This window comes from Jaculus jaculus, chromosome 11, assembly GCF_020740685.1.
Source record: "Jaculus jaculus isolate mJacJac1 chromosome 11, mJacJac1.mat.Y.cur, whole genome shotgun sequence".
NCBI classification, from domain to species: domain Eukaryota; kingdom Metazoa; phylum Chordata; class Mammalia; order Rodentia; family Dipodidae; genus Jaculus; species Jaculus jaculus.
The window spans coordinates 5,058,627-5,082,703 of record NC_059112.1 but is presented as its reverse complement, the minus strand read 5'-3'; the positions used below and the strand labels follow the sequence as shown (position 1 = coordinate 5,082,703).

Below are 24,077 nucleotides of genomic sequence, written 5' to 3'. Positions count from 1 at the left end.
AGAGAGGGAAAGAATGGGAGTGGGAGTGTCAGGTCCTCCAGCCACTACAAGCAAACTCCAGATGCGTGCGCCCCCTTGTGGATCTGGCTCTCATGGGTCCTCGGAAATCAAACCTGGGTCCTTAGGCTTCACAGGAAAGGGCCTTAATCACTAAGCCATCTCTCCAGCTCCCCATAAGGACTTTTCCTTCTTATTCCCAGGCAAGGAGTCTTTCTTTTCCTTCCCTTTTAAGGCCTCGCACCGTGGCTCTGCTAGCTCCTGTACCCCAGCATTCACATAACACAAGCAGCAGCCAGGCCCTAGAAGATCTTAAGCTATTGATGCCATCAGCAAGAAGCAACTGAAGTTCATTCTCTCAATGTGACAAGACCCAAGTATGCTGCTCTTTAACATAATAATAAAACTTTGTTCCTGTAAACCTGATATCCTTGCTTAGCCAACACATAGAGAGATCTCCACATGGCATTTAGCCATCACGTAGTAGGGAACAAGTCATGAGACCATCCACATGCTGTAAAATAGCCCCCACATGGAAGAGACAAGTTCCTCATTCCTCAGCTTTTGAGCTAAATAAAGCCTGCCCAAACAGGTGAGAGCTGCCAAAATAGTGAGTTGGCAAGATACTCTGCAAATGGTTGGTTTTACCTCTCCTGTGGGCTAAGGCGACTCCACTGTAAATTGAGATGGAGAGCTGGTGCAGGCTGGCATGCAGCCACAAGCACCGTGTAGATACACTGTACACGTTGTTTTCCTGGGGTAGCCTACTAAGGACTGAGCACCACTGGATAAAGAGGAATGGCAGGCTTATTGGTGACCCTGAGGTCCTGTACAAATCAACGGCCAACATTTTCCTTTTCCACTGCTAAAAGGGGGGAACTACATGGGGAATTATGGGGCACTAAAAGTCCATGCTGGAGAACCAGCTGACAAAAGGCTAGCTTGCTATGACCACTAGTTATAAACGATTCTGTTTTTTTCTTTTTTTTTTTTTTTTTGGTGGGAGGATGCAGAAAGATCCTTTCATTGCGTTTTTACTGAGGCCACAATTTTTTATGTTTATTATTATTAACAAGATATTCCAGGGCTGGAGGAATGGCATAGTGGTTAAGGCATTTGCCTGCAAAGCCAAAGGACCATGGTTCAATTCCCCAGGACCCACATTAGCCAGATGCACAAGGGGGAGTGTGAATCTGCAGTTCTTTTGCAGTGACTTGAGGCCCTGGCGTGCCCATTCTCTCTCTCTCTTCTTCTGTCAAATAAATAAATAAATAAAACCCAAACCAAATTTTTTAAAAAAGATATTCCGTATGGATACATCACATGTTGTTACACTCTTTTCCCTTGTCCCTGCCTCCATTCCTTTGGGGATGCTCCTCAGTGGGGTTGCAGGTATTTCCCATGGGACTGTGGGTTATGCCTCGTGGGAGCCACAGGCAGTTATTTTTGGGAGGAGAGAATGCTTCTGGGCATGATGTCTCAACATGTGCCTCTTACAGTCTTTCTGTCCCGCTCTTCCGCAAACTTCCCTGAACCATGGTAGGTGAATTTCAAGTCTACTTCAGTGATGGGCTCTTAGGAGCCTCTGGATCTCTGCTTTGGTAGGTGTTGCATGTCTTCAGCTTCTCCTTCATCCTGGCGCTGATTATCAGTTCAACATGGAAGCAGCGCTGTTGCTCATCTCTCCAATTCTTCTGTGGATTCAGATGTGGCTTGACTGAAGTGTGAGGGGTGGTTTATCTCTCGGGTCTCACTACCATCAGACAAAACAAAAACAGATTCTCCAAAGGAGACTGAAGTCAGCATAGTTTAAATGGGATAAGCATTATTAATTTAGGGGAAATTTGATGTATGTAACCCCTCTTTTAACCAAAGGCTAGTGAGAGCTTGACACCGAGAGCATAATCTTGTCTCCATAGATTCTGATCGGGTTCCCAATTCCAGATATGGGTTCCTTTGCATTGTGCAGGTTTCTTAGCCAATCAGAATGTTGCTGGTTACCTACCATGGCTGTGTGCCACTATTGCACTGGCATGTATATGCTCTCAGGGCGTTTGCTTGTGAGTAGCTTAGACCTCTGGTTTCTCAGACGGTTGCTGGCTATTTTCCCCAGCAGCTCATGTAGTGCTCTCCAGCATTAGACAGGCTAGCTGTCTGGGAACTGGATTTCTTCTGAATTCCAGCCAGGTCTTTCCATGCTCTGTGTTGGCAGCATATGGTGTCTTCTGAAATAGGGTCTTACCTTTTGCCTGAGGCAGGTAATCAAGCGCTTTGACAGAAACCTGTCTTATTTTGGGAAACTTTTAGGTCTCTGCAAGCAACAGCTGATTGTGGGTAGCATCCAATTTCTGTTACTGGGGGTTACAGGCCCACAACAACAAAAGAAATTAAGCTTAGGCTTCATCCCAGCCTCTCCAAGGCCCTTTTCAGGTGCTCCCCACTTGAGGGTTATATCTTTTAGTCTATCTCCAAGGATAAAGGTTTCTAAGGTATCAGCTCATTTTAGATTTAGTTTTGTGTTTATTTTTCCCCACCCTCCTTCCAATCCCTTCCATCCATAGTGTCTGGCCCCTGAGTGGCCTGTCAGGTTTGTCAGCAACTCAAGCTCATCCAGGTTGGGAAGCACAGATGAGTCAGACCATGTAGCATTTGTCTTTCTGTGATTGTGTGTTTGCTGAGTCTGACTTGTTTCAAATATGTCCATTTTTCTAAATATCATTGTATCAAATTTTCTTGCCTCTGAGTAGAATTCCATGGTGTAAATGTACCCATCTTCATTATCCATTCATCCAATGATGGGTACCTGGGCTGATTGCAGTTCCAAGCTATTATGAATTGAACAGCTCTACACATGTTTGAGCAAACATCTAGAACATTTGGGACAAATGCTCAGTAAGGTAGCAACTGGGCATGTCATTGTTCCCTTGTTTATTTGAGTTTATACAGATCACCATGAGTAAGTGGCTACCCCTTCAATGTCCACACGATGTTCTTGACTAGCATCCTTTTTGTTTCAATTAATTGGTGGTGTGTTGTCTTCCATACTATTTTTCACCCCTTTTATTATCATTTTTACCTCTCTTCAATACCTGCTTTCTTTCAGCCTTCAACTTCTTGGTTACTTTGTCAAATTACTTACTTTATGTTTTGGTTTTTATTTGCATAAAACTTACTGTATCTGGCATTTTATGACATTATTATTTTTCACAAACAGTAATGCAGTATGTCGTATTAACTGGTCTGCAGTTAGTGAGGAGGCAATGTCTTAATTTTGTTGACTTTGCTCAAAGTACCCTTTGCTTCCTATGACTTGGTTTCCCCAGTTCTCATAACATCCCCTTTCTTTGCTCAATTTTCTTCTGTCTGCTTCCTACCTTTGCACTGGAAATTGAGTTGTTGGAAACTGAATCCATGGACTTATTCTGTATTCAGCAACATTCTGTTCACAATAATACTTGCTTTATACATTTTTATTTTTTTTCTACTCTTCACCTATGTTCACCCAAAATGATTTGATCTAGTCTATAAATTTCTCATTTTTTTTTCTTCTTAATTTTGTATTAATGTTCAGGTCAGTGTCTACTAACATTTGTTTATTTCCCCCAGCTTCTGGGATTCCAAGGATAAAGCTCTTCCCTTCATCCATTTCCCACTTCAGTCTACTTCCCCAGTCCCTATTCATTCGGCCTTGTTTCCTGGCTCTCAGTCCTGAACTTCCTGAAGCTTCCTCTTGTCTTCTCCACACCTCCTCATTCCTTCTTATTTATAAACAGCTTTGTTCCATTGACATGGAAATTTATTTTTAGGATACATTGTTTTTAGTGACTAAATCCTAGGGGTCATATCTGCTGTCTGTTTTCTCCAGGAATCGGATGTGCCTTTGTCTTATGAGGCACAGGTGCCTCTGGTCTCTACAGCATATGGTTTTCTTGAATTGTAGAGATGCTTGACAACTACAGTGGAATAGAGGAGCAGATCGATTCATGCATAAGTTTAACATTGTCGATCTCTGATTATGATGTTTAAATTGGGAATGTTACCTCAGAGTTAGTAGGACAGTTGCATATTCATAGGGAAGGCTTTGTCCAGTAAAAGTTCTACTCTGCTGTCTTACTTGAAAGGGCTCCACCCTGATGATTCTGAGGGTAGTGAGTATTAGAGCCATGGCTTTCTGTTTGGCACACTTCCTGGACAATTCTTGTGGACCAGTGCTCAAGAATCTCGAGGCGAGATGAAGTTTAGTTTCAATTGTCAATAACTGGAATGTATGTTCCTGTCTCCTACAACTAGAAGTCATTTTATTAAGTCAAAAGACAAGTGTTTGCCACTGACTTCCCCCATCAACAGTTCATGTTTGATGAAGAATACTTTTTCTTTCTTTAAGAGTGGTTATAAATGACTGGGGAGGTTGGGATAAAAGGTGAACCTCTCAGGACTGTAAATAACAATATTATACATGATAAAATAAATTCCTCCAAGAAATACTTGTTTATGAAACAGTCTTATGTAGTCCACTTTGACCTGGAAGTGTGTATAGCTGGCTAACCTTGAATTTCTGATCCTCCTATCTCCATATCACAAGGGCTGGGATTACAACTGTGCCCCCAATGATCAAAAATAAACAGTTGAAATTTAAGTTGATGTTAATTCAGAGTAAGCAGAAATGTCCTGTGGTCTTTTAATTGAATTGTCTTCTTTATATACACTTTATATGCAATCTTATAGTTGTATTTGAAAAGAAATGAAATGAAAGACTGTGTTTGTGAAGACATGCTTCATTGTAAATAGTACCTTTTTTTATTTTTTTTATAAAGTTCTTTATTTGAGAGAGAAGCAGACAGAGAATATGAAGATGGGTGCACCAGGGCCTCCAGCCACTGCAAACAAACTCCAGATGCATGTGCCATCTTGTGCATCTGGCTTACGTGGATACTGGAGAATCGAACCTCAGTCCTTTGGCTTTGCAGGCAATTGCCTTAACTGCTAACCCATCTCTCCAGCCCCAGTCATTATTTCTGAGGCAAACACAACTAGTTCCCACTTTTCAGGGTGAGGAGTTTAGGACATAGTTCTGTGACACCGTCCAGGCCAGCCATGAGCCCGTGGTGCTGTCTCGGCCTCCTAAGTGCTTCTGTTAACGCATGTGTGCCACCATGCTGGACCCTAGTCCCCATTTTACATCTCAAGGGGAAAAAAATAAGGTTGTGGGGAGTGGGGTCACACGCCTTTAATTCAATCCCAGCATTTGGAGGCAGAAGTAGGAGGACTGCTGTGAGTTCAAGGCCAGCCTGAGACTATATAGTGAATTCCATCACCATTAGCCTGCGCTACAGTGAGATTCTAACTCAAACCCCTCCCCCTTCAAAAAAAAGAAAGGTCCAAAGAGCCCATGGGACAGCATAGATAATAGCTAATAAATGGCAAAGGTCTGACCCAGAGAATAAACCCTACACTGACCCCCAGCAGCACTGAACCTACCTAGCAAGGAATGTACACAGCGTGGCTCCTAACCAGGCTGGAAGGCAGAATCGCCCACACTGCAGTTTCCTCAGTTGTGCGACAGCTCTCGCCTAATACGGCATCACACCTATTTAAAAGGAACTTTCCAAGCCGGGTGTGGTAGCACATGCCTTTAACCCTGGCATTTGGAAGGTAGAGCTAGGAGGATCGCCATGAGTTTGAGGCCACTTTGAGACTAAATAGTGAATTCCAGGTCAGTTTGGGCTACAGGGAGACCCTGCCTTGAAAAACAAAAACAAAACAAAACAAACAAGGAACTGTCCTTAATTAGCAGTGAAACATGAAACATTAAACATATGGGCGTATGTGTGCCAAGCACTCAGGTGCTGTGGTGTCTACCCAGTCTAGCACAGCCGGGCACAGCATGCTTTCAAGATAAATTCACGGCCGTAACTAATGCACCACAAGTGTCCAGTGTGACTGTCAGAAAAAGGGTTGTGAAAAGAACCCCACTCGCACGGCAGGAGCTACGTCGGCAGTGTCGGGTGGTGTCCCTGTGCGCCTCTACGTCCTTGGTGCCCAGGGACGCTCTGTGTCAACACAATCGAGTGGCCTGTCCCTGCTGACGGCTGCCGACAGAGCTGACAAACCCAGATGCTGGCACCACAGAGGCCACCCAGCAGGACTGTCTGTGCTCGTCGGCTGTGCTGTGCAGGCCTCCTCTGGACACTGAGGTGACAGAACCAGGTCCCCGGGGGCACTGCAGCAGGGGTCTTGATACATGCCTGTTTTCTCTACAGTCAAGCTAGAACAAAGCCGAAATCATGGTCAGGCTACACGCACTGCTTCCCACGGCCGCATCCTTCTGTTTTAACTCGTCTTAACAGACGGGATGATCACTGGAGTGGCTTCGCGCACTGCAGCCGTCCTTGCCTGTGTGATCCGTGAGGCCCTCGCAGGCCTGGTCACACAGACTCCTCCACCTTCCAGAGGGCAGAGGGCCTTCATTCATTTACAGGGCTTGGAAAAGAAGTGCTCTAGAAAAAAGGAATCTCCAAAATAGGTCTTTAGCAGGGCCTGGGGCGAGGAGGGGTTGAGAAGGCCCAGACTGGGGTCTGTTGTCTGCTGCTCACTGGTCCCTTCCATGTTGTGAGGACAGATCTCGATGAGTCTGTCCACCGGGACCCCCTGGGCCCAAGGGTTTGGCCAGGGCGACTTCTGAGCTCTCCTCGTTGGGCCCATCACCTTGGGCCAGCTCTTCGTCATACCTGGATGAGCCAGGGCTTCAGCTTATCGTCGATGATGATGTCCTAACCGTAGCACTCAAAGCAGTGCTTGTCATTGTTCATCACGGGCGCCCCAGCCTTGAGGGGCTGCACGATGATCCAGCGCGTCTCGTGGAAGAGCCTGGTGGTCACCTTCCTGGCGCGCGTGCTGTCCAGGTAGAGCCGCAGGTTGCTCACGGTCCACTTGCCCCCGTGGATGTGGTTGTAGTCCTGTCCGTGCTTCTGGATGGCCACGCTGGTGAGGTGGACGACCGTGTTGTCTAGGTCACTGGTGCTTGGGGTGTACTTCAGTGTGCAAAGCCGGCGACACCCTGGCTTATACATGGAGCAGCGAAGAGGGCGGCGCGGACACCAGGACATACAAGCGCAGGTCGAACTCCCGCCCACCCATGAGCAGCGGGTTATTGATGTAGGGGGAGATCACATCCGCTTCTTTTGTGGATTGAGTCATAAACGGGGCTGTCTTGCTGTCCCGAGACCACTTTTTGACCTGCGAGAGCTTGTTGATGAGGAAGATGCCCCTGTCCTGGGCTTTGCGGCGCGGCTCCATGATCCAGGTGCTGGACGGGCTCTTCCTGAACTCCTCCACGAGCAGGTCGGCTGTAGTCCGCAGGCAGCATGCAGGTGACGGGGACAAAGTCCAGATAGAGGTATTTTCCATGCTCGTCTTTTTCTGCCCGAGGTCGCCCCTCCTTCGCCAGCTCCTTCCTGTTCTTCACCATCAGGTCCGTGCGGGTCAGCTTGTCGTGGCTGGGGAGGTGGTCGTCGGAGAGCCGGTACCCAGTTTCCACACTGAACACGTTTCGGATGGTTTGCACCCTCATCCCGTAAAAGTTCCAATCCTCACTGTCCGTCACTTGGACCCACGCTCTCTTCTCAAAGCTGTTGATCAACACAGACTTCTTGATGTCAGGGACCCACTTCACCTTTCCTGCCATGGTCCGGTGGGAATGTGTCTGACAGCCACTGGCGCGCCCAGGTTCTCTGTGGCTTCGTGGACTCTTGCCTCCGGTTCTTACAAGGCTCGGACGGCGCGGGGTGAACTCCGGCAGGGGCAGGAAAGGGGGTGCGGAGGCCCTCCGCTGGCCGCCGGGAGAGCGCGGGCCGGTCCCGGGCGCCGCATCCAAGCCGCGCGGGGCGCCGCTTCCCGCCCGGTGCGCTCACACCCGTGCGCTCCGGGCCCACGGACTTGTAAATAGTGTCTTGCTTTGTAAAGTTTGTCCGAGGGAAATTTCAGCTGCACCATACAAACAAACCTATAAATAGTAGTTTAAATGGATGGCCCCCAATATACTTAGGATTTAACTGGATTGAAATCTAGATATGCAGCCACCTGGCTGGAGGAGGTGTCCCTGGGTGCATCTTAGGTCCGGCCCTGAGGCGTGCTGATGGAGCTGGAATCCCAGTCTAGAGGTACCTGGAGAGCTTGAGTTCTGCCTGGGGTGTGTTTGCTTTCTGTTCATGGATCTGTGAAAACGGGGCAGCTTCTCCTGCCATTGTGGAACTTACCCTCTATCTTCAGTAAATCCCTTCCTCCATAACCGTGCCTGGCCTGGACATTCACCTCAGGGGCCTACAGCTGTCCACTACAGAGGGAAAGCATCGTTATAAAAACCAGAAAAGTATTAAGCATAAAAGAAAAAAAAATGTTACAATTGTGTCACCAACATATACTTGCTACAGCTAATTTGGTGTTTTACATCTCCTTTTTTTAATTTTGGTTTTTCGAAGGAAGGTCTCACTGTAGCCCAGGTGGACCTGGAATTCACAATGTAGTCTTAGGTGGGCCTTGAGCTCACAGCGCTCCTCCTACCTCGGCTTCGTAAGTGCTGGGACTGAAGGCGGGCGCCACCTCGCCCCGGGTACTCTTCATAGTCTGCTCTCTTTTTTAAAAAGACAATCTGATTCTCTTTAAAAAAAATTTTTTTTGGTTCATTTTTATTTATTTATTTGAGAGTTGACAGAGATTGAGAGAGAGAGAGAGAGAATGGGCGCGCCAGGGCTTCCAGCCACTGTAAACAAACTCCAGACGCATGCGCCCCCTTGTGCATCTGGCTAACGTGGGACCTGGGGAACCGAGCCTCGAACCGGGGTCCTTAGGCTTCACAGGCAAGCCCTTAACCACTAAGCAATCTCTCCAGCCCCATATTGTTCTTGTATAATGCATTGTATATGGCTTTGTAATTTTAAAACTTAACACAAAACAAAGTTTGTATTATCTTGTTAAGTATGATTTTTCTGATATACATTTTGGATATCAGATTATTCTTATTTTTTTGCTGTTATCAAACATCTTGCACATGATAGTAATTAAATTATGTTGGGAGTTAACTAACTTCATGTCCTGTCTTTGTATTACTTTGTAGGGTCTCAAAGTACAATATTCTGGTAAATAACATTTTATTTTTATTTTTATTTATTTATTTATTTTTATTTTTTATTTTCACAATTTTTATTAACATCTTCCATAATTATAAAAAATATCCCACAGCTGGGCATGGTGGTGCATGCCTTTAATCCCAGCACTCGGGAGGCAGAGGTAGGAGGATTGACATGAGTTCAAGGCCACCCTGAGATGACAGAGTTAATTCCAGGTCACCTTGGACCAGAGTGAGACCCTACCTCCAAAAACAAAACAAAACAAAAATCCCATGATAATACCACCCCCCTCCGCACTTTCCCCTTTGAAATTCCATTCTCCATCATATTACCTCCCCATCTCAATCATTGTACTTACATATATACAATACCAACCTATTAAGTACCCTCCTCCCTTCCTTTCTCTTCCCTTTATATCTCCTTTTTAACTTACTGGCCTCTGCTACTAAGTATTTTCCTTCTCACACAGAAGCCCAATTATCTGTAGCTAGGATCCACATATGAGGGAGAACATGTGGCGCTTGGCTTTCTGGGCCTAGGTTACCTCACTGTAAATAACACTTAAAAAAATATTTATTTATTTATTTATTTGATGGAGAGAGAGGGAGAGAATGGGTGCACCAGGGCCTCCAGCCACTACAAACGAACTCCAGAGGCATGCTTCTCCTTGTACATCTGGCTAACGTAGGTCCTGGGGAATCATACCTGGATCCTTTGGCTTTGCAGGCAAATACCTGAACTGCTAAGCCATTCTTCCAGCCCTAAATAACATTTTTTTTTAAAATAATTAATGCATATTTAATTAATCTCAAATGAATGTGTGTCTACTTTGGGCATTAAACATGTGCTTCTGACCATTTATATTTCCTTGATGATACTTTCATCCTATGACCATAGGGTATAATTCAGCACATGGTGTAATATGGCAAGATGGTGTAATAATTGCATTTCTTTTGAAAAAAAAAATTCTTGAAACTGGTAGTGAAGGTAGTTATACATTGTTATAATTGTACTATAACAAATTGATTATATACTTTAAATTGGAAAATTATATATTGGGTAATATAAGGTATATATTTCTTGAGTCTTATAAAATTACTAAAATTTTATATCCAAGAAATGCTGATCATGTGCATCATTATTGTATCTTGAGTTGTGTTCTGAGAAGATTTCAGACAAGCTATCACTCATCTGTAACTGTTCTTGGCAGTATCCTAACATGTCTTATATAATACAAATTATTTACCTAGGCAGATCATTGATTCCTAAGCAGGTGCAAGCACTTCATTAGAAAAGAGACATTAAACATGCTCATGTAAACAGAAAGAATTAAAATTTGCTTTTTCCTCTCCCTTGAGCCAACATGATCTGGTTGATTAGGTAATATGTTTTATTGGAACAACCAAAGTTATATTTTAACTTTGTGGCCAATTTCTACTTAGATATAAGCACAGATATGGATAGAAAGGAACACACTGAGAAGCGAGGAAGCATTGCATGTTCCCAGGATGTCAACAAAGTGGATTGCCACTCTTCTGCTGCTACAGATGAGTTGTTACTTCAGATCTGGAAACTGTGGAAAGGTGTTGGTTTGGCCCATGGAATTCAGCCACTGGATGAATCTCAAAACAATACTGGATAAACTCGTGCAGAGGGGCCATGAAGTGACTGTTCTGAGACACTCAGCTTCCATTTTTCTTGATACCAGCAAATCTTCTGGTTTCATGTTTGAAAACTTTCCGGTACCTATTAGTAACGATGAACTGAAAATATTTTTCGCACAGTGGGTCATGGATTGGATAGACAATGTGCAAACAGATACTTGTTTGATGTATTCTCCAACACTGGATAAAATGATGAAGGACTATTCTGATGTTGCCTATGACTTATGTAAAGCAGCAGTTCTGAACAAGCAGCTTATGACAAAACTACAAAAATCAAAGTTTGATGTCCTGCTCTCAGATGCTATTGGTCCGTGTGGTGAGCTGATAGCCGAGATGCTTAAAATTCCTTTTGTGTATAGTCTTCGCTTCTCTCCGGGCTACTATATGGAAAAGTACAGTGCTGGACTTCTGGTGCCTCCCTCTTATGTCCCCATGATTTTGTCAGGATTAAGTGGTCAAATGTCCTTCTGGGAAAGGGTAGAAAACATGATATGCAGGTTTTATTTTGACTTTTGGTTTCAGACATTTGAAGAAAAGAAATGGGATCAGTTCTATAGTGAGGTTTTAGGTAAGTCATATTTCTCATCAATAGATTGAAAATCTATCTTTGATGTACTTTTGAAGGTGTTATATGCATCTAAAATAAAATTAATTTGTATTTGTATGTGAAATGGTGAAATGAAATTTTTACCAGTCTCTCAAAGATTGTGAAGAACCTGACATTAGGGGGTAGATAGAAGCAAGCAGCACAATGCTGATATCAGGTATTCCACATTACACCGTCACAAAGTGAAGCATTTCTAGCAGTTACATGTCAGTGCACTGTATTTTTTTTGTGTTTTAAAAAGTAACTGGTCACCTCATTGTCTTGATGTATATAGATTAGGAAGTGACATAATTTATAGTAACATTGTGCATATAACAGTAAAGGAATTGCTTTCTCTTGTGTAGATGTGTGTCCTTATTTTAAATTAAAACATTTTGCCAAAAATTTTAAAGTATTTCACCTCTCTTCAGAGATACTTTATCGTGGACAAAAGAAGGTAACTTTAGGTTTCTAAGAACTCCATTTTATTTTTATTTTTATTTATTTGAGAGCAACAGACAGAGAGAGAAAGAGGCAGATAGATACAGAGAGGATGGGAGTGCCAGAGCCTTCAGTCACTGCAAACAAAACTTCAGACGCATGCACCCACTTTAGCATCTGGCTAATGTGGGTCCTGGGTAATCAAGCCTCGAACCAGGGTCCTTAGGCTTCACAGGCAAGTGCTTAACAGCTAAGTCATCTCTTCAGCCCTCCATTTTCTTTTTTTAAATATTTTATTTTATTTATTTTTATTTTTGTTTTTTTTGAGGTCGTGGTTCTCCATTAAAAACCACAGTTAGGGCTGGAGACATGGCTCAGCAGTTAAAGCACATGACTGCAAAACCTAGCGACCCAGGCTTAATTCCCCCAGTATCCATGCAAAGCCAGATACACAAAGTGGTGCATGTGTCTGGAGTTCATTTGCAGAGGCTAGAGTCCCTGGTGCTCCCATTTCCTCTCTTTCTCTCACTTGCTCTCTCCATGCAATTAAACAAATGAAAATGCTTTTGAAAACCTGAAGGTAGGGCTAATTCGATGGCTTAGCATTTGCCTGAAAAGCCTAAGGACTGATGTTCAACTATTCAGGTCCCACATAAGCCAAACACACGAAAGGTGGCACAAGCACGCAAGGTCACACATGTGCACAAAGTGCCACATTCATCTGGAGTTCGAGGAGAGTAGTCAAGTGCATGGCGTGCCCATTCTCTTTGTCTCTCTTTCTCTATTTGGATATATTCCTCATTTAAAAAACAAAAAGACCAGTCTGTTGGTCTTGCCTCAAAAAAAAAAGGTGACGATAAATGTCTATCCTCATTATTTATAAAAGGAGATTTCCAGTTGAATTTTAAAATATTTTTGTGTAATAATAAATAATATTATTAAGTTGTGAATACTGCATAACATTATTAAGCTTTGAACCAATGCAGAAGTATCAGAAATTCAACCAGTCATAACATGCAGAGTTCCTTTGGAAAACCGAGAGCCGAGGCTGAGCGAGTTGCATTGTGGAGGCTGCAGTGAGGACATTGTGTCTGTAGTTCTCACTGTGAGGCTCTGGAACTTGAGCATTTGTGTATGTTTGCATCTGCTACGAAGAAATCGTCAAAGGTGAAGAAAGTGCATGCCTAGTTATAAATTGGCTTATTTTAATAACGATGATTTCTAGTTTTCTGATGTGACTTTAGAAATAACACCTTCTTGTCTGTATTTAACCCCCCTCCCCCACACACGGTACTGTGGACCAGAAATCAATTATACATATAAATAATATTACATATAAACATATGTGTTGATAAATGTACATTTTATACATCATTTAGTAGAAATTAGTCCACCCCTTTTCATATAATCTATCATATTCATACGTTCATTCTGTCATTTTCTTTTCTCCATTTTCTTGCTCATGTTCTCTATCTAGGAAGACCCACCACCCTAGCTGAGCTGTTGAACAAAGCTGAAATGTGGCTCATTCGATCCTACTGGGACTTGGAGTTTCCTCGCCCAACCTTGCCCAATATTGAATTTGTTGGAGGACTCCACTGCAAACCTGCCAAACCTCTGCCTAAGGTAAATGTTTCATTTCACTGCTCTCTTTATTTCTTTTTCTTTTCCTTTTCTTTTTTTTTTTTTGTGGTTTTTTTGAGGTTGGGTCTCGCTCTAACATAGGCTGACCTGGAATTCACTATGAAGTCTCAGTGTGGCCTTGAACTCACAGGAATTCTCCTACCTCTGCCTCCCAAGTGCTGGGATTAAAGATGTGCCCCACCAAGATGACTCATCCAGTTTGTATTCCACTCAGAGTGATCTAGGAAGTAGGGTAAGGTGTCCTGTCCTCAAGAAGCTTAAATTTTTATGACATTATAAGTTTACATGTCATTGTGCCTAGAAATTAACATGGGATCTCTGGGAAATATTCAAAATAGTTATTTAAATGAAATCAGCTAAATTCAGCCCATTCAGAAAACATCACCCATTCCTTCAGAACTGATAATGTGATTGCCATACCCAAAGGAAGTGTGGATGATGCAGAGAAATAGCATAGAGTCTAGTAGGAAAGAGAAATTCTAATTTCTTAATGAAAGCTAGTTAAGGATGTGATAACTTAGCTGAGCTACGAACAATGGGAAGGAAGACCTGAAAGAATATTGACCAAGAAAGAAAGAAGAAGAAAATCAATGAGCACTGTAGCATCAATTCCCAAGAAGTAGAGGTTTAATTTAGTAGGAAGCTGAATAAAGCTGCCAACTTTACTAGAGAGGTAATCTGGAGCTCAATAGTGGGAAAGTATTTAGGACAACAATAAGGGCACCAGGAATTCAGAGAGGGAAGCTGAAGGAGGGCGAGATAATGAGCAGAGCTCCTTTAGAAGAAAAATAAACAACTTTCAAGGTGAAGTAACTGGGCTGCACTGCCGAGGAGCAGGTCTGTGGGAACAGGGCACAATGCAGAGGCTGTTGTTAAAGGTCAAGTAAGGGATGGAGAGATCTAGACCAGTTCCAGGAGCAAGGAACCCCGCGAATTAGAATACTAATCTCCTATGGAATTAACTGGGGACCGAAGATGAGACAGATTCAACTTGAAAGGTTTCTGATGCAAGAACCAAGAGATATCCCTGGTTATCTATTTACTCTAAGTTGGATTCTACTTGTTTTACCAAAGAATCTTGAATAACACTAAATCAGCCACCATGGGAGGTTTAGATCAAGTTTAGGACGTTACTTCTGTATCCTGTCCTCCACGGGGTGAATGTGCAGGTCCACATGCTTCTGTTGACATTACATTTTGCCTTAATACAACCCCAGAACCAAGTTCTGAATCAAATGTATACCACAGCATTTAAATTGCATTGCAAAGCAGCCCTTCATTATATCAAATCAACCAACACAGGAAGTTTAGAAGGAACAAAGGAAATACTAGAATAAAATCACATCATCTTTTTGTAGGATGAAAAATAAATGCAAATCAAGATTGCAACTTGATGGACAGCTCACATAATATACACTGATTTTGAAGTTTTAGTTTTGGCAGAAAAAAAATATATAAAAAACATTCCTTCCTCAATGCTGTGAATGTGGCTACCTGCAAGTGTCACCGTGTGGAATGTGAAAATTTTTGCTTTTTGTGAGTTTTCTAGCTTCTAACCCTTCAGTAATTCCTAATACTTGATACTTCTTTAGCTGTTTTTTTTCATAATATTTTATAGTATTTTTTTTTCCTGCTGTTACTCTTTTGTGATGAAGCAAATACTTCCTTCATAGGAAATGGAAGATTTTGTGCAGAGCTCTGGAGAAGATGGTGTGGTGGTGTTTTCTCTAGGCTCCATGGTCAGTAACATGACAGAAGAAAAGGCAACCGCAATAGCATCAGCCCTGGCACAGATTCCACAGAAGGTGAGGTGGGGTGCTTCTGAGGGAAGTCGCCACTTACAGACTAGTGAAACTTGTGATGTGTGAGAGGTGCTCACTGTGTGAAAAATGAAGTGTTCTAATTTTAACCAATTTAAAAGCACTTATACATAGCAGCCACTCCATTAATGCAGAAGGGCTTTTTGATCGACAACAGTCTTGATATACACACTGTGATCACAACGACCTTAGTTGCTGGGCACAGCATAAAACATGGCTTTATCTTGATAGTGTTATGACTAGTAATGCTTGATACTGACTACCCAGTGATTTGATAGTTCAAAAGCACTTTGAACACTTGAGTGATTTCAGGAAAGAAATTAGCCCAATAGTATTAAGCAGGTGTTAAAAACATTTTAAATTTAGCATGAAGTTTAAATAGCCCCTGCAATGCTTGCTTCCTTGTGCAGATTTTGTGATACACCTATTTAGAGTGCAATACAGAAAACTCTTCAAAGAAAGGGAGAACTAAACCTCACAGAATACATACATCTCACATTAAGCACTTTGACATTTGTAGGAATCAGTACTGACCACATTTCACAGGTCCACCAACTCTCAACTCAAGTACCTTTCTATCCATGTTGAAAGGCAGAAAGAGATCTAACAGCTCATCCTTCCTGGACTATTCCCTGTCCCCTGCCAATATTGGAAGCCAAACGATGTTAAAAATTAAAAAAAAAAAAAGAGTAGAGATGATCCTACCCTTAAAATGAACATCATGGCTTATGAAGATCTGCTTCTAACTCATCACAGTATAAGTCCTCTCACTGAGGAAGAAATACATGACGAAGAGTCAAATAGAACCGAGCCTGTTGAAGAAGACAGTTCAGGTGTCCCATTTCATTTAAAAAAATGACAAGAAGTAATTTCCTACAGACTAGATTTTGTTTCTGCACACTTGTGGACTCCTTTTCTGTTTTTTTGTCAGATGCAGCCTTTGGTAGTCAGCGACGCTAATTTTCACTTAGATCCTGAATTTAGCTTCAGCTGTCACAGAGCAGCAGAGGTTAAAGGTGCAGCGTGCTCCAGTCCTCTCCTTGCTTGGCTTTCTAGAATCATCCTTCTTTGGGGGCTAGTCTGTAAAGGCCTGGTGGTAGCACATCTGTGCATTCTCTGCAGGACATCATGGGAAGAGGTCACTGCATCAGGAGAAGAAAATGAAGCCCCCATTAAAATGCTGACGAGGACTGGGGAAGGGGAGTCCCTCAGTGTGTAAGGTGCTTGCCTCTGCAAGCATGAAAGTGAGGGTGGCCACGTCACAGGCAGATCTAAGGGCCAGTTTAAAACCTTATGGCCAGTGGGGTTGTTTCTTTGATTGCTAAAACAGAGGAGTTCATGGTCCACTAGGGAAAGTGGTGGCGTTTTCTCAAAGACCTTCCAACAGGAGAGATTTAGCAGAAATTTGCCATAAATAATGATAACTAAAAAATTCCAAATTCTGATAAGATTACATAGACCAAATGGAAAACTAGACTTTAGTATAACTTAAATATAAGTTAATATTTAAATTGGAATATGGATGGCATCAAAACAAATGTGTTATGTAAACAATAATTTGTTAATCTCCCTTGCAATGAAATTATGAAAACACAGTAGTTTTTGAAATTCTTTCCTTTATCAATTACTACCTGATTTTTCTCAGTAATTGTGCACATAATACCAAGATTGTATTCAACCTGATTACATGTAAGTACAGGAAATGTTGGTGTATTCTTTGTCTCAGTCTATTAATAGTTCATATTGCTAAGTTCTTATCTCTATTTTCTCATTTGTGCTGTTAAAGATATTCAGCTATCTCTAAAATTTACAGTATGGTATTTTAAACATTGACTCCTGTAATAGTCTCTTCTATCTAACAGGTTATTTGGAGATTTGAGGGTAAGAAACCAAAAACTTTAGGACCCAATACTCAGCTGTACAAATGGATTCCCCAGAACGATCTTCTTGGTAAGAATCTAGAAATCGAGCACTGAGAAATGTGTGTGAGTGACACAAGTCAGGGTGTGTGATAAGAAAACAGGGCCCACACCAAGACATCTGTTCCACACCCAGTCGGTGTGTGAGGCGACAGAACAGAAACAAGCCCTGGGAAACCTGAGCCGTGGTGGGTGTGCTTTAAGTCCACTTTAGGATCGAGCTCTCGCAGCTTCTGGATTTCTGCTTTGGGGCATTTTGAGAGTCCTCTGTGCCGTCTCCATGACCCTGGCCCTGGTCCCGGCTCGCCGTGGAAGCAGCGCTCTTGCTCATTGCGCCAATTCCTCAGTGGTGTCCCCCCTGAGCCCTGGCTGATGTGCGAGGGGTGGTTCATCTCCTCCTCTTAGCTGCCTGCTGCAAAAGAAAAATAGATTCTCCCAGGAGACTAAGTTCAGCATAGGTTCAATGAGATAAGCATTAATTAATTAATTAAGAGAGATTTAGTAAAGTCACATTCTTTAAGGTCAGAAACAAAATTGTGTGCAAAGTTGCTTCTAGTTTCCTTCTTCTAACTCAATTGTTACACCACTCCCCCTTTTGAAAGCTCTAATGATCCCAAGAATCACCCTTATTTTGTGATTATGAATGACTGCATTCTTTTTGGGATAAAATACACCATCTTCATCATGAAGTGATACACACTTCCCACACCCCTCCAGGCTTCCCGACAAGGCGTTCTTGTCTAACAGAGTAAAATGCTCTGTTTCATTAAGAGAGCAAGTTCTAACCAGCACTGGGCTTTCCTTGACAATCACTTTCCTTTACCCACCCTGTGATCTTCCCGCGGGCTCAGCCGTCAGTCCTGCCCGCGGTGCTCTGGGGTCCAGGACCGCGCAGCTCTCAGTGGTTTCTTCTCTGCAGTAGGGGCTTCTTGCTCTGAGATGGGAAAGCCATTCAAGTGCCATCACAATACCATAGCCTCCTTGTAAAGAAAAGAAACCTTCCCCTCCAGTGCCTTTCATTGCGTGTGTCTTGCTCTTACGTCTAAAGCACCTGCATTGGTTTACTGAAATTCATCTGGTCCTAGGTCATCCAAAAGCAAAAGCTTTTATAACTCACGGAGGAGCCAATGGCCTCTACGAAGCCATCCATCATGGCATTCCGATGGTGGGCATTCCTCTGTTTGGAGAACAGCGAGACAACATCGCTCACATGGTGGCCAAGGGAGCAGCTGTGGGCTTGGATTACAAAACCATATCACGTTCAGACTTGCTCAATGCACTGGAGGCTGTCCTTAATGATGCTTCGTGAGTCTAACCCTTTTTAATTTTTTAAATTTGTTTGAGAGAGGGAGGGCGAGAGAGAGGAAGAGGCAGAGCAAAAGAGAATGGGCATGTCAAAGCCTCCAGCCACGCCAAAGGAACTTCAGACACGTGTGCCATCTTGTGCATCTGGCTAACATGGATACTGGGGAATCAAAGCTGGGTCCTTAGGCTTCATAGTCAAGTGCTTTAACTGCTAAGCCACTTCTCCAGGCCAGGATAACCTTTTTGATGTTTATTTGTTACTTGCTAAAGAGTCTTGGGAGAAACCTGTGGCTTTGCATGGGCATCTTAGGGTTTACCACAGCAAAGAAATCTCTCTCTCTCCCCCTCTATCATCTCTATCTATTTGGTAGGTAGTACTGATATCTAAGTTCTCAGCTGAAGGCTAGGAGAGAGAAAGTAGTAATAAGTACAAAGTAAATTCAGAGCAGGAGGGTGTCTAATATTACGTTCCCTTTTTCAGTCTTTGTGGGAGGGTCTTGCTACTGGAGCTGAGGCTTGTCTCTAACCTGTGATTTTCCGGCTTCATCCTCCACAATGCTAGGAGATGCAGCAAAACCACTGACCAACTTTCATTTCCCCATTGTTTTACTGGAAAAATTTATCAGAATTTTAAGAATAGTATAGAATCTTGAGACAGCATAAAGTGTAAGGAAGAGAATTCCCAAGCATGGTCTCAGTGGACTAAGTGGAAGTGCGAGGGAGAGACGGGAGCAGAGAAGCATGACTTTAGCAAGGCCATGTGGGGCTGTGATCCCAGCCGAGACTTTTGGCAGGACGCACCCCAGAGGTTAATCTGAAAGCAAATGAGCTGTGTCCCTTTAAAGTACACAGCACCACGCTACAGGATTCCTGCGCATAGTTAACATCTTTTCATGGTGGGGGGGGGGAATGAACATATCCACCTTCTCCATTTTTCATTTTCTCTACTTAAAAATCTTCTCTACAATGACCAATGTTAACCAGTAATCAGTCTCTATTTCTCATTGTAGTTCATGCTCCCCAAATTTCTATGCCAATATTTTGCTTCCATCATTGATAAGTGCCAAATAACTAGGGCTTTTAAATTTTCTCAATTGGCATCTATGGAAAAAAAAAAAAACAAAGTACTTATAAATGTGTGAACATTCCTGGATTTTTATGAGCTGTAGTTTTATTTTTTAATAATTTTTGTGCACATGTGTGTGCATTTATGGGTGTGCCATGGCCTCTTGCCACTGTAAACAAATACCAAAAGCTGGTGTCACTTTTGGCATTTGGTTTGTATACGTGTCTTGGCAATCAAACCTTAACCAGCAAGTTTTTTAATCAACTGTCTTTAACTGTTGAGCCATCTTCCCAGACCCTGGCTATACTATTTTGGAGAATTTTAAAGTCAAAATAGAATCATTTTGAGAGATATAAGTAGGAATGTGGGTAGTGAGTAACCATAATATCTTTAAGCAAATACTAGTTTAAATAATTTCAGTACAGACGCTAATTTCAGTTACTTCATATCATCTTATTCTTTGAATTAGAGATAGTTTATATCTATTTCTCCTTTCCTTATGACTTTAAAATAAAATACTTTGGAAATTTATTGGTTAATACAAGTGCAAAAGACACATGTCAAGGTAGTTATTTTAGTTCTAGTGGTTTTTTTTTAAATCATTCTAGTGAAGATTTTGTAAAACACATTTTCCTTTAAAGTTTTTTTAAAAAAGTTTTCATTTGTTGGTTTTCTGTAATGGAAGAGCCAGAGGACAGAGAGGCATGCTGTGGACCTCTGTCTTCTGGACGTGTCGTGGCCATTGCACGCATGAACTCCCAGCAGCTGTGGGTTTCCTGCCCAAGGCTGGACCAGTCAACATTCTGTCCTGGATGGGGAGGGACTCATGAGGCCCCACTCCTCCACAGTCACCGCTGGAAGCTAATGGTTGCTGGTCGAGGAGGGGGGCACGTTCTTCAGTGGTGTAGTCACCAGCATGCAGGTGACAAGAAGACACATCACAAAGTTAACAAGAACAAGAGTAATATCAAAATGTTAGTGAGATTCTACTTCTCAAGGACAACTAGGCAAAGTATCCTAGGAGGTAATATCTCATTTCCCATGTTGGTAGAGTCAACGATTAGAGACAGAAATCCAGAGCAGGCACAAGAAAAAGAGTGGAGTTGGAGCCAGTAACCCAAGCAGCCAAGCCACCTTTGCGGTGGCCATCATTAATCAACGAGAAGCACAAATTCCTAATCAACACAAATTTCCCCCCAATATGCACCACAGTGGAAACTTGACATGGGTCCCTCTACTATTTCTAAATTGTGATGCTTTTCCAAACTCTACACACTAGTTACATTATTAATGACTAACTATAAAAAATACTTTTTTGTTGTTTCTTGTTTTTTTTTTTTTTGAGGTAGGGTTTCACTCTAGCACAGACTGACCTGGAATTCACTCTGTAGTCTCAGCATGGCCTCAAACTCATGGTGATCCTCTTACCTCTGCCTCCAGAGTGCTGAGATTACAGGCGTGTGTCACCGTGCCCTGCCTTTTCTTTTTTTTTTTTTAACAACTTTTTAAATTTTTTGGTGAAAAAACTCAAATTTTAAACCCTGAAATGATAGCTGATTTTGATTTTGTTCATTTTAAATTTGGGGCTTAACTGTAATCGTGAGTTTACAAAGGGATTAACTGTTTCTAGTCTTTTTTGTTGTTGTTGTTCATTTTTATTTATTTATTTGAGAGTGGCAGAGAAAGAGAGAGAGAGAGGCAAATAGAGAGAGAGAGAGAGAATGGGCGCATCAGGGCCTCCAGCCACTGCAAATGAACTCCAGACTCGTGCGCCCCCTTGTGCATCTAGCTAACGTGGGTCCTGGGGAATCGAGCCTCAAACCGGGGTCCTCAGGCTTCACAGGCAAGCGCTTAACTGCTAAGCCATCTCTCCAGCACTCTAGTCTTTATTAATAAAAGTTACAGTAGTTTTCTCAATATATTTTGAAGTTCTGACTTATATAACTAAGAATTCTACAACGATGAGTGAATAAGCTAAAGTATTTTCCTTCCAATTTTGCACAGTCATGCTTACTGTCTAAACAAAATAAAAATACACATATGTGTTTTCCCATTCACTGCACAAGTCGATGACTATTTGCTTTCCCTCTAGCTATAAAGAGAATGCCATGCGGCTGTCCACCATCCACCACGACCAGCCTATGAAGCCCCTGGACCGCGCCGTCTTCTGGATCGAGTTTGTCATGCGCCACAAGGGGGCCAAGCACCTGAGGCCACTTGCGCACAACCTCACCTGGTTCCAGTACTACTCCTTGGATGTACTTGGGTTCCTCCTGGCCTGTGTGGCAGCCATTGCTTTTCTTGTTGTAAAATGCTCCTTGTTTTTTTATCACAATTTTGTGAAGACTGAGAAGAAAAAAAAAGAATGAGTATTGTGAAGCCTATGGGTGTGATCTGAGGTCATGATGGGCAAGCCTTCTATGCCCATTCCATCAATGAGAAGGGAGGTGTTGCAAGATTATTCTCCACGTGTTAGAAGACCCTAGCCATTTTCATATATTTTACTCCTTAAATGTTAAGAATTGTACAATCCTAACTTAGGATTTCCATAAACAATTTCAGTTAGTCCTCACTCACGGTCAGCTTGCCTGCTAGAGAAGAGGTGGAAGACTGGAGTTTTTATTGTGTACCTTTCATAAATTTACACCCTTAAACAAAGGGAATCATATGTTGCGTGTCAGTCAAAGAAAGGAAGGGAATGGGGGCTGGAGAGATGGCTTAGTGGTTAAGGCACTTGCCTGAAAAGCCAAAGGATCCCGTTCAACTCTCCAGGACCCACTTAAGCCAGATGCACAAAGGGGCACATGCATCTGGAGTTCACTTGCAGAGGTTGGAGGCCCTGGTATACCCATTCTCTCTCTTCCACCCTCCCTCCTTCTTTCTCCTCTCAAATAAATAGCATATATTTTTTTAAAAAAAGCAAGGCAATGACCTCTTTGAAATGTGGCAACCAAGATTTTTATTCACATGACTGAAGTAGGGGAGAGAAACCTTAGTGTAGCTGAACCCGGAAGGTGACTGAGGTGATAGATATAAACAGGGGAGACATAAAAGTAGGGAAACAGGAAACATAAGGGGTTGCTTGGCTATTTGAAAGTATAAAATTAGAAAATAAGACTGTGAAAAATAACTGAAAATATCCTGGAAAGGGAGCTGGACAATGAACGTTTTGCAGTTTCACTGAGTCACATATGCTTGAGACAATGCCTTGCTGGTGATATCACCCCTAGAGACATGGATCATGACTTAATACAAGGAGAAGCCAGGAGAAATTTGGTCAAATCTCAGGACAGTGTTAAGGAAGGAAGTTGAAGTCATTTGTACACGTGAGAGTTAACAGTGTACAGCCCTCATAGAAGGTCCATTACTGATTTTTGATTCTTTTCTTAATGCAGAATGGTCCTAATACATTTCCCACTAAAGCAAGAATACTTGATAGGTCATTGGTTAATAAGAAAAGAGGTTTTGTTTTACTATATGAGGCCTTTAATATTCTCCACTTGGTATTTTGGCTTCAGGGAATGATCATATACAATAGACAGTTAAACAACAAAAATGAAAAAAAAAACTTAAACAAAAATGATAAAAGTCTATGTCCAGTTAGCTCAGAATGATAGCTGGGAACCTGCAAGTTTAACTCGGTCTGCTCAGAGTACAATTGATACTTTCTTCCTGTGGCAACACCATCTCCTCTCTCCTACATTCTTTGTTCTAGTCAGTCTCTTCTAGCTATACTAAATATGGAAGAACCAGACAAAGAATACGTACAGGGGCTTCTAAAGCCCAGGCTGAAGACAGAATACTATAGGCAAAGGTCTTAAGATCCCAATTTTAAATATCAGCAATCATGATTTTCTTCTCTCTTTTCTCCCTCTCCCTCCCTCTCAAATAAATAAATAAAAATATTTTAAAACTCTACATAGATGCCATATGTCTCATGAAACGTTTTTCCTTGGACAGATGTGAACAGATGTCAATTCACCCCAGGTAGGGCTCCAGTGACAGATAAAGTACATTTGTGCCAAAAGCAGCTTTGGTGACCCGCCAAGCTTCCTGGTGTTCCATACAGAGCTGGTGAAGGGTGGCTGACAGAGGCCGTGGTGACTCCAAGGCAGCTGCACCCCCGAAAAGCCCACCCAGCAAAGCTGACTCAGGAGAACTGCATCCCTGGAGCTCACTGCACAGCTCACAGGCAGCTCTGCAGGTCAGAGTCTCCTCCCAAGTAGATGCTTAACCCTTATGTCACCATGGGGAGGGGTCTCGCAACCTTTGCTTCCAGACTTCTGGACCTCCCAAGTCTCCTCAGCCTCCTGCTCTCCACGAGATGGGATGTTTCAGTTCAGAGAGAATTGCTAAGGAACACTGCTCAGCGTCAGCTCCAACAGCTGTTTACATTTCCAGCTCCCCTAACCTCGGGAAGCGGTCCTGAGACCTTTTAAGTTTTATCCCTGCCAGGTTTGATCTTCTGAGCCTCCAGAATCTGTCTCCTTCATTCCAGAGGAAATATTGA

At 42.6% G+C, this 24,077-nt stretch overlaps 1 protein-coding gene and 1 pseudogene across 1 annotated transcript; one reads left to right on the top strand and one right to left on the bottom strand.

The window, feature by feature from the left end:
• Positions 1 to 6,524: 6,524 nt before the first annotated feature.
• Positions 6,525 to 7,681, bottom strand: LOC101615866 (annotated as a pseudogene).
• A 2,946-nt stretch (positions 7,682 to 10,627) lies between these two features.
• On the top strand, positions 10,628 to 21,936 carry LOC101606305 (UDP-glucuronosyltransferase 2B15-like). Its single transcript, XM_045130189.1, has 6 exons — positions 10,628 to 11,354; positions 13,291 to 13,439; positions 15,131 to 15,262; positions 17,140 to 17,227; positions 18,282 to 18,501; positions 21,660 to 21,936. The coding sequence occupies exons 1-6, from the start codon at positions 10,631 to 10,633 to the stop codon at positions 21,934 to 21,936; spliced, it is 1,590 nt and encodes a 529-aa protein (XP_044986124.1). The 5' UTR covers positions 10,628 to 10,630.
• Positions 21,937 to 24,077: the final 2,141 nt, after the last annotated feature.

What these genes read in the sequence shown, in the direction of transcription:
- LOC101606305 (XM_045130189.1), top strand. Translation starts at nt 10,631, where the DNA reads ATGTCAACAAAGTGGATTGCCACTCTTCTGCTGCTACAGATGAGTTGT. An exon ending in GTTCTATAGTGAGGTTTTAG is followed by an intron (nt 11,355 to 13,290) that starts GTAAGTCATATT and finishes TTCTCTATCTAG; the next exon opens with GAAGACCCACCACCCTAGCT. An exon ending in TGGCACAGATTCCACAGAAG is followed by an intron (nt 15,263 to 17,139) that starts GTGAGGTGGGGT and finishes TCTATCTAACAG; the next exon opens with GTTATTTGGAGATTTGAGGG.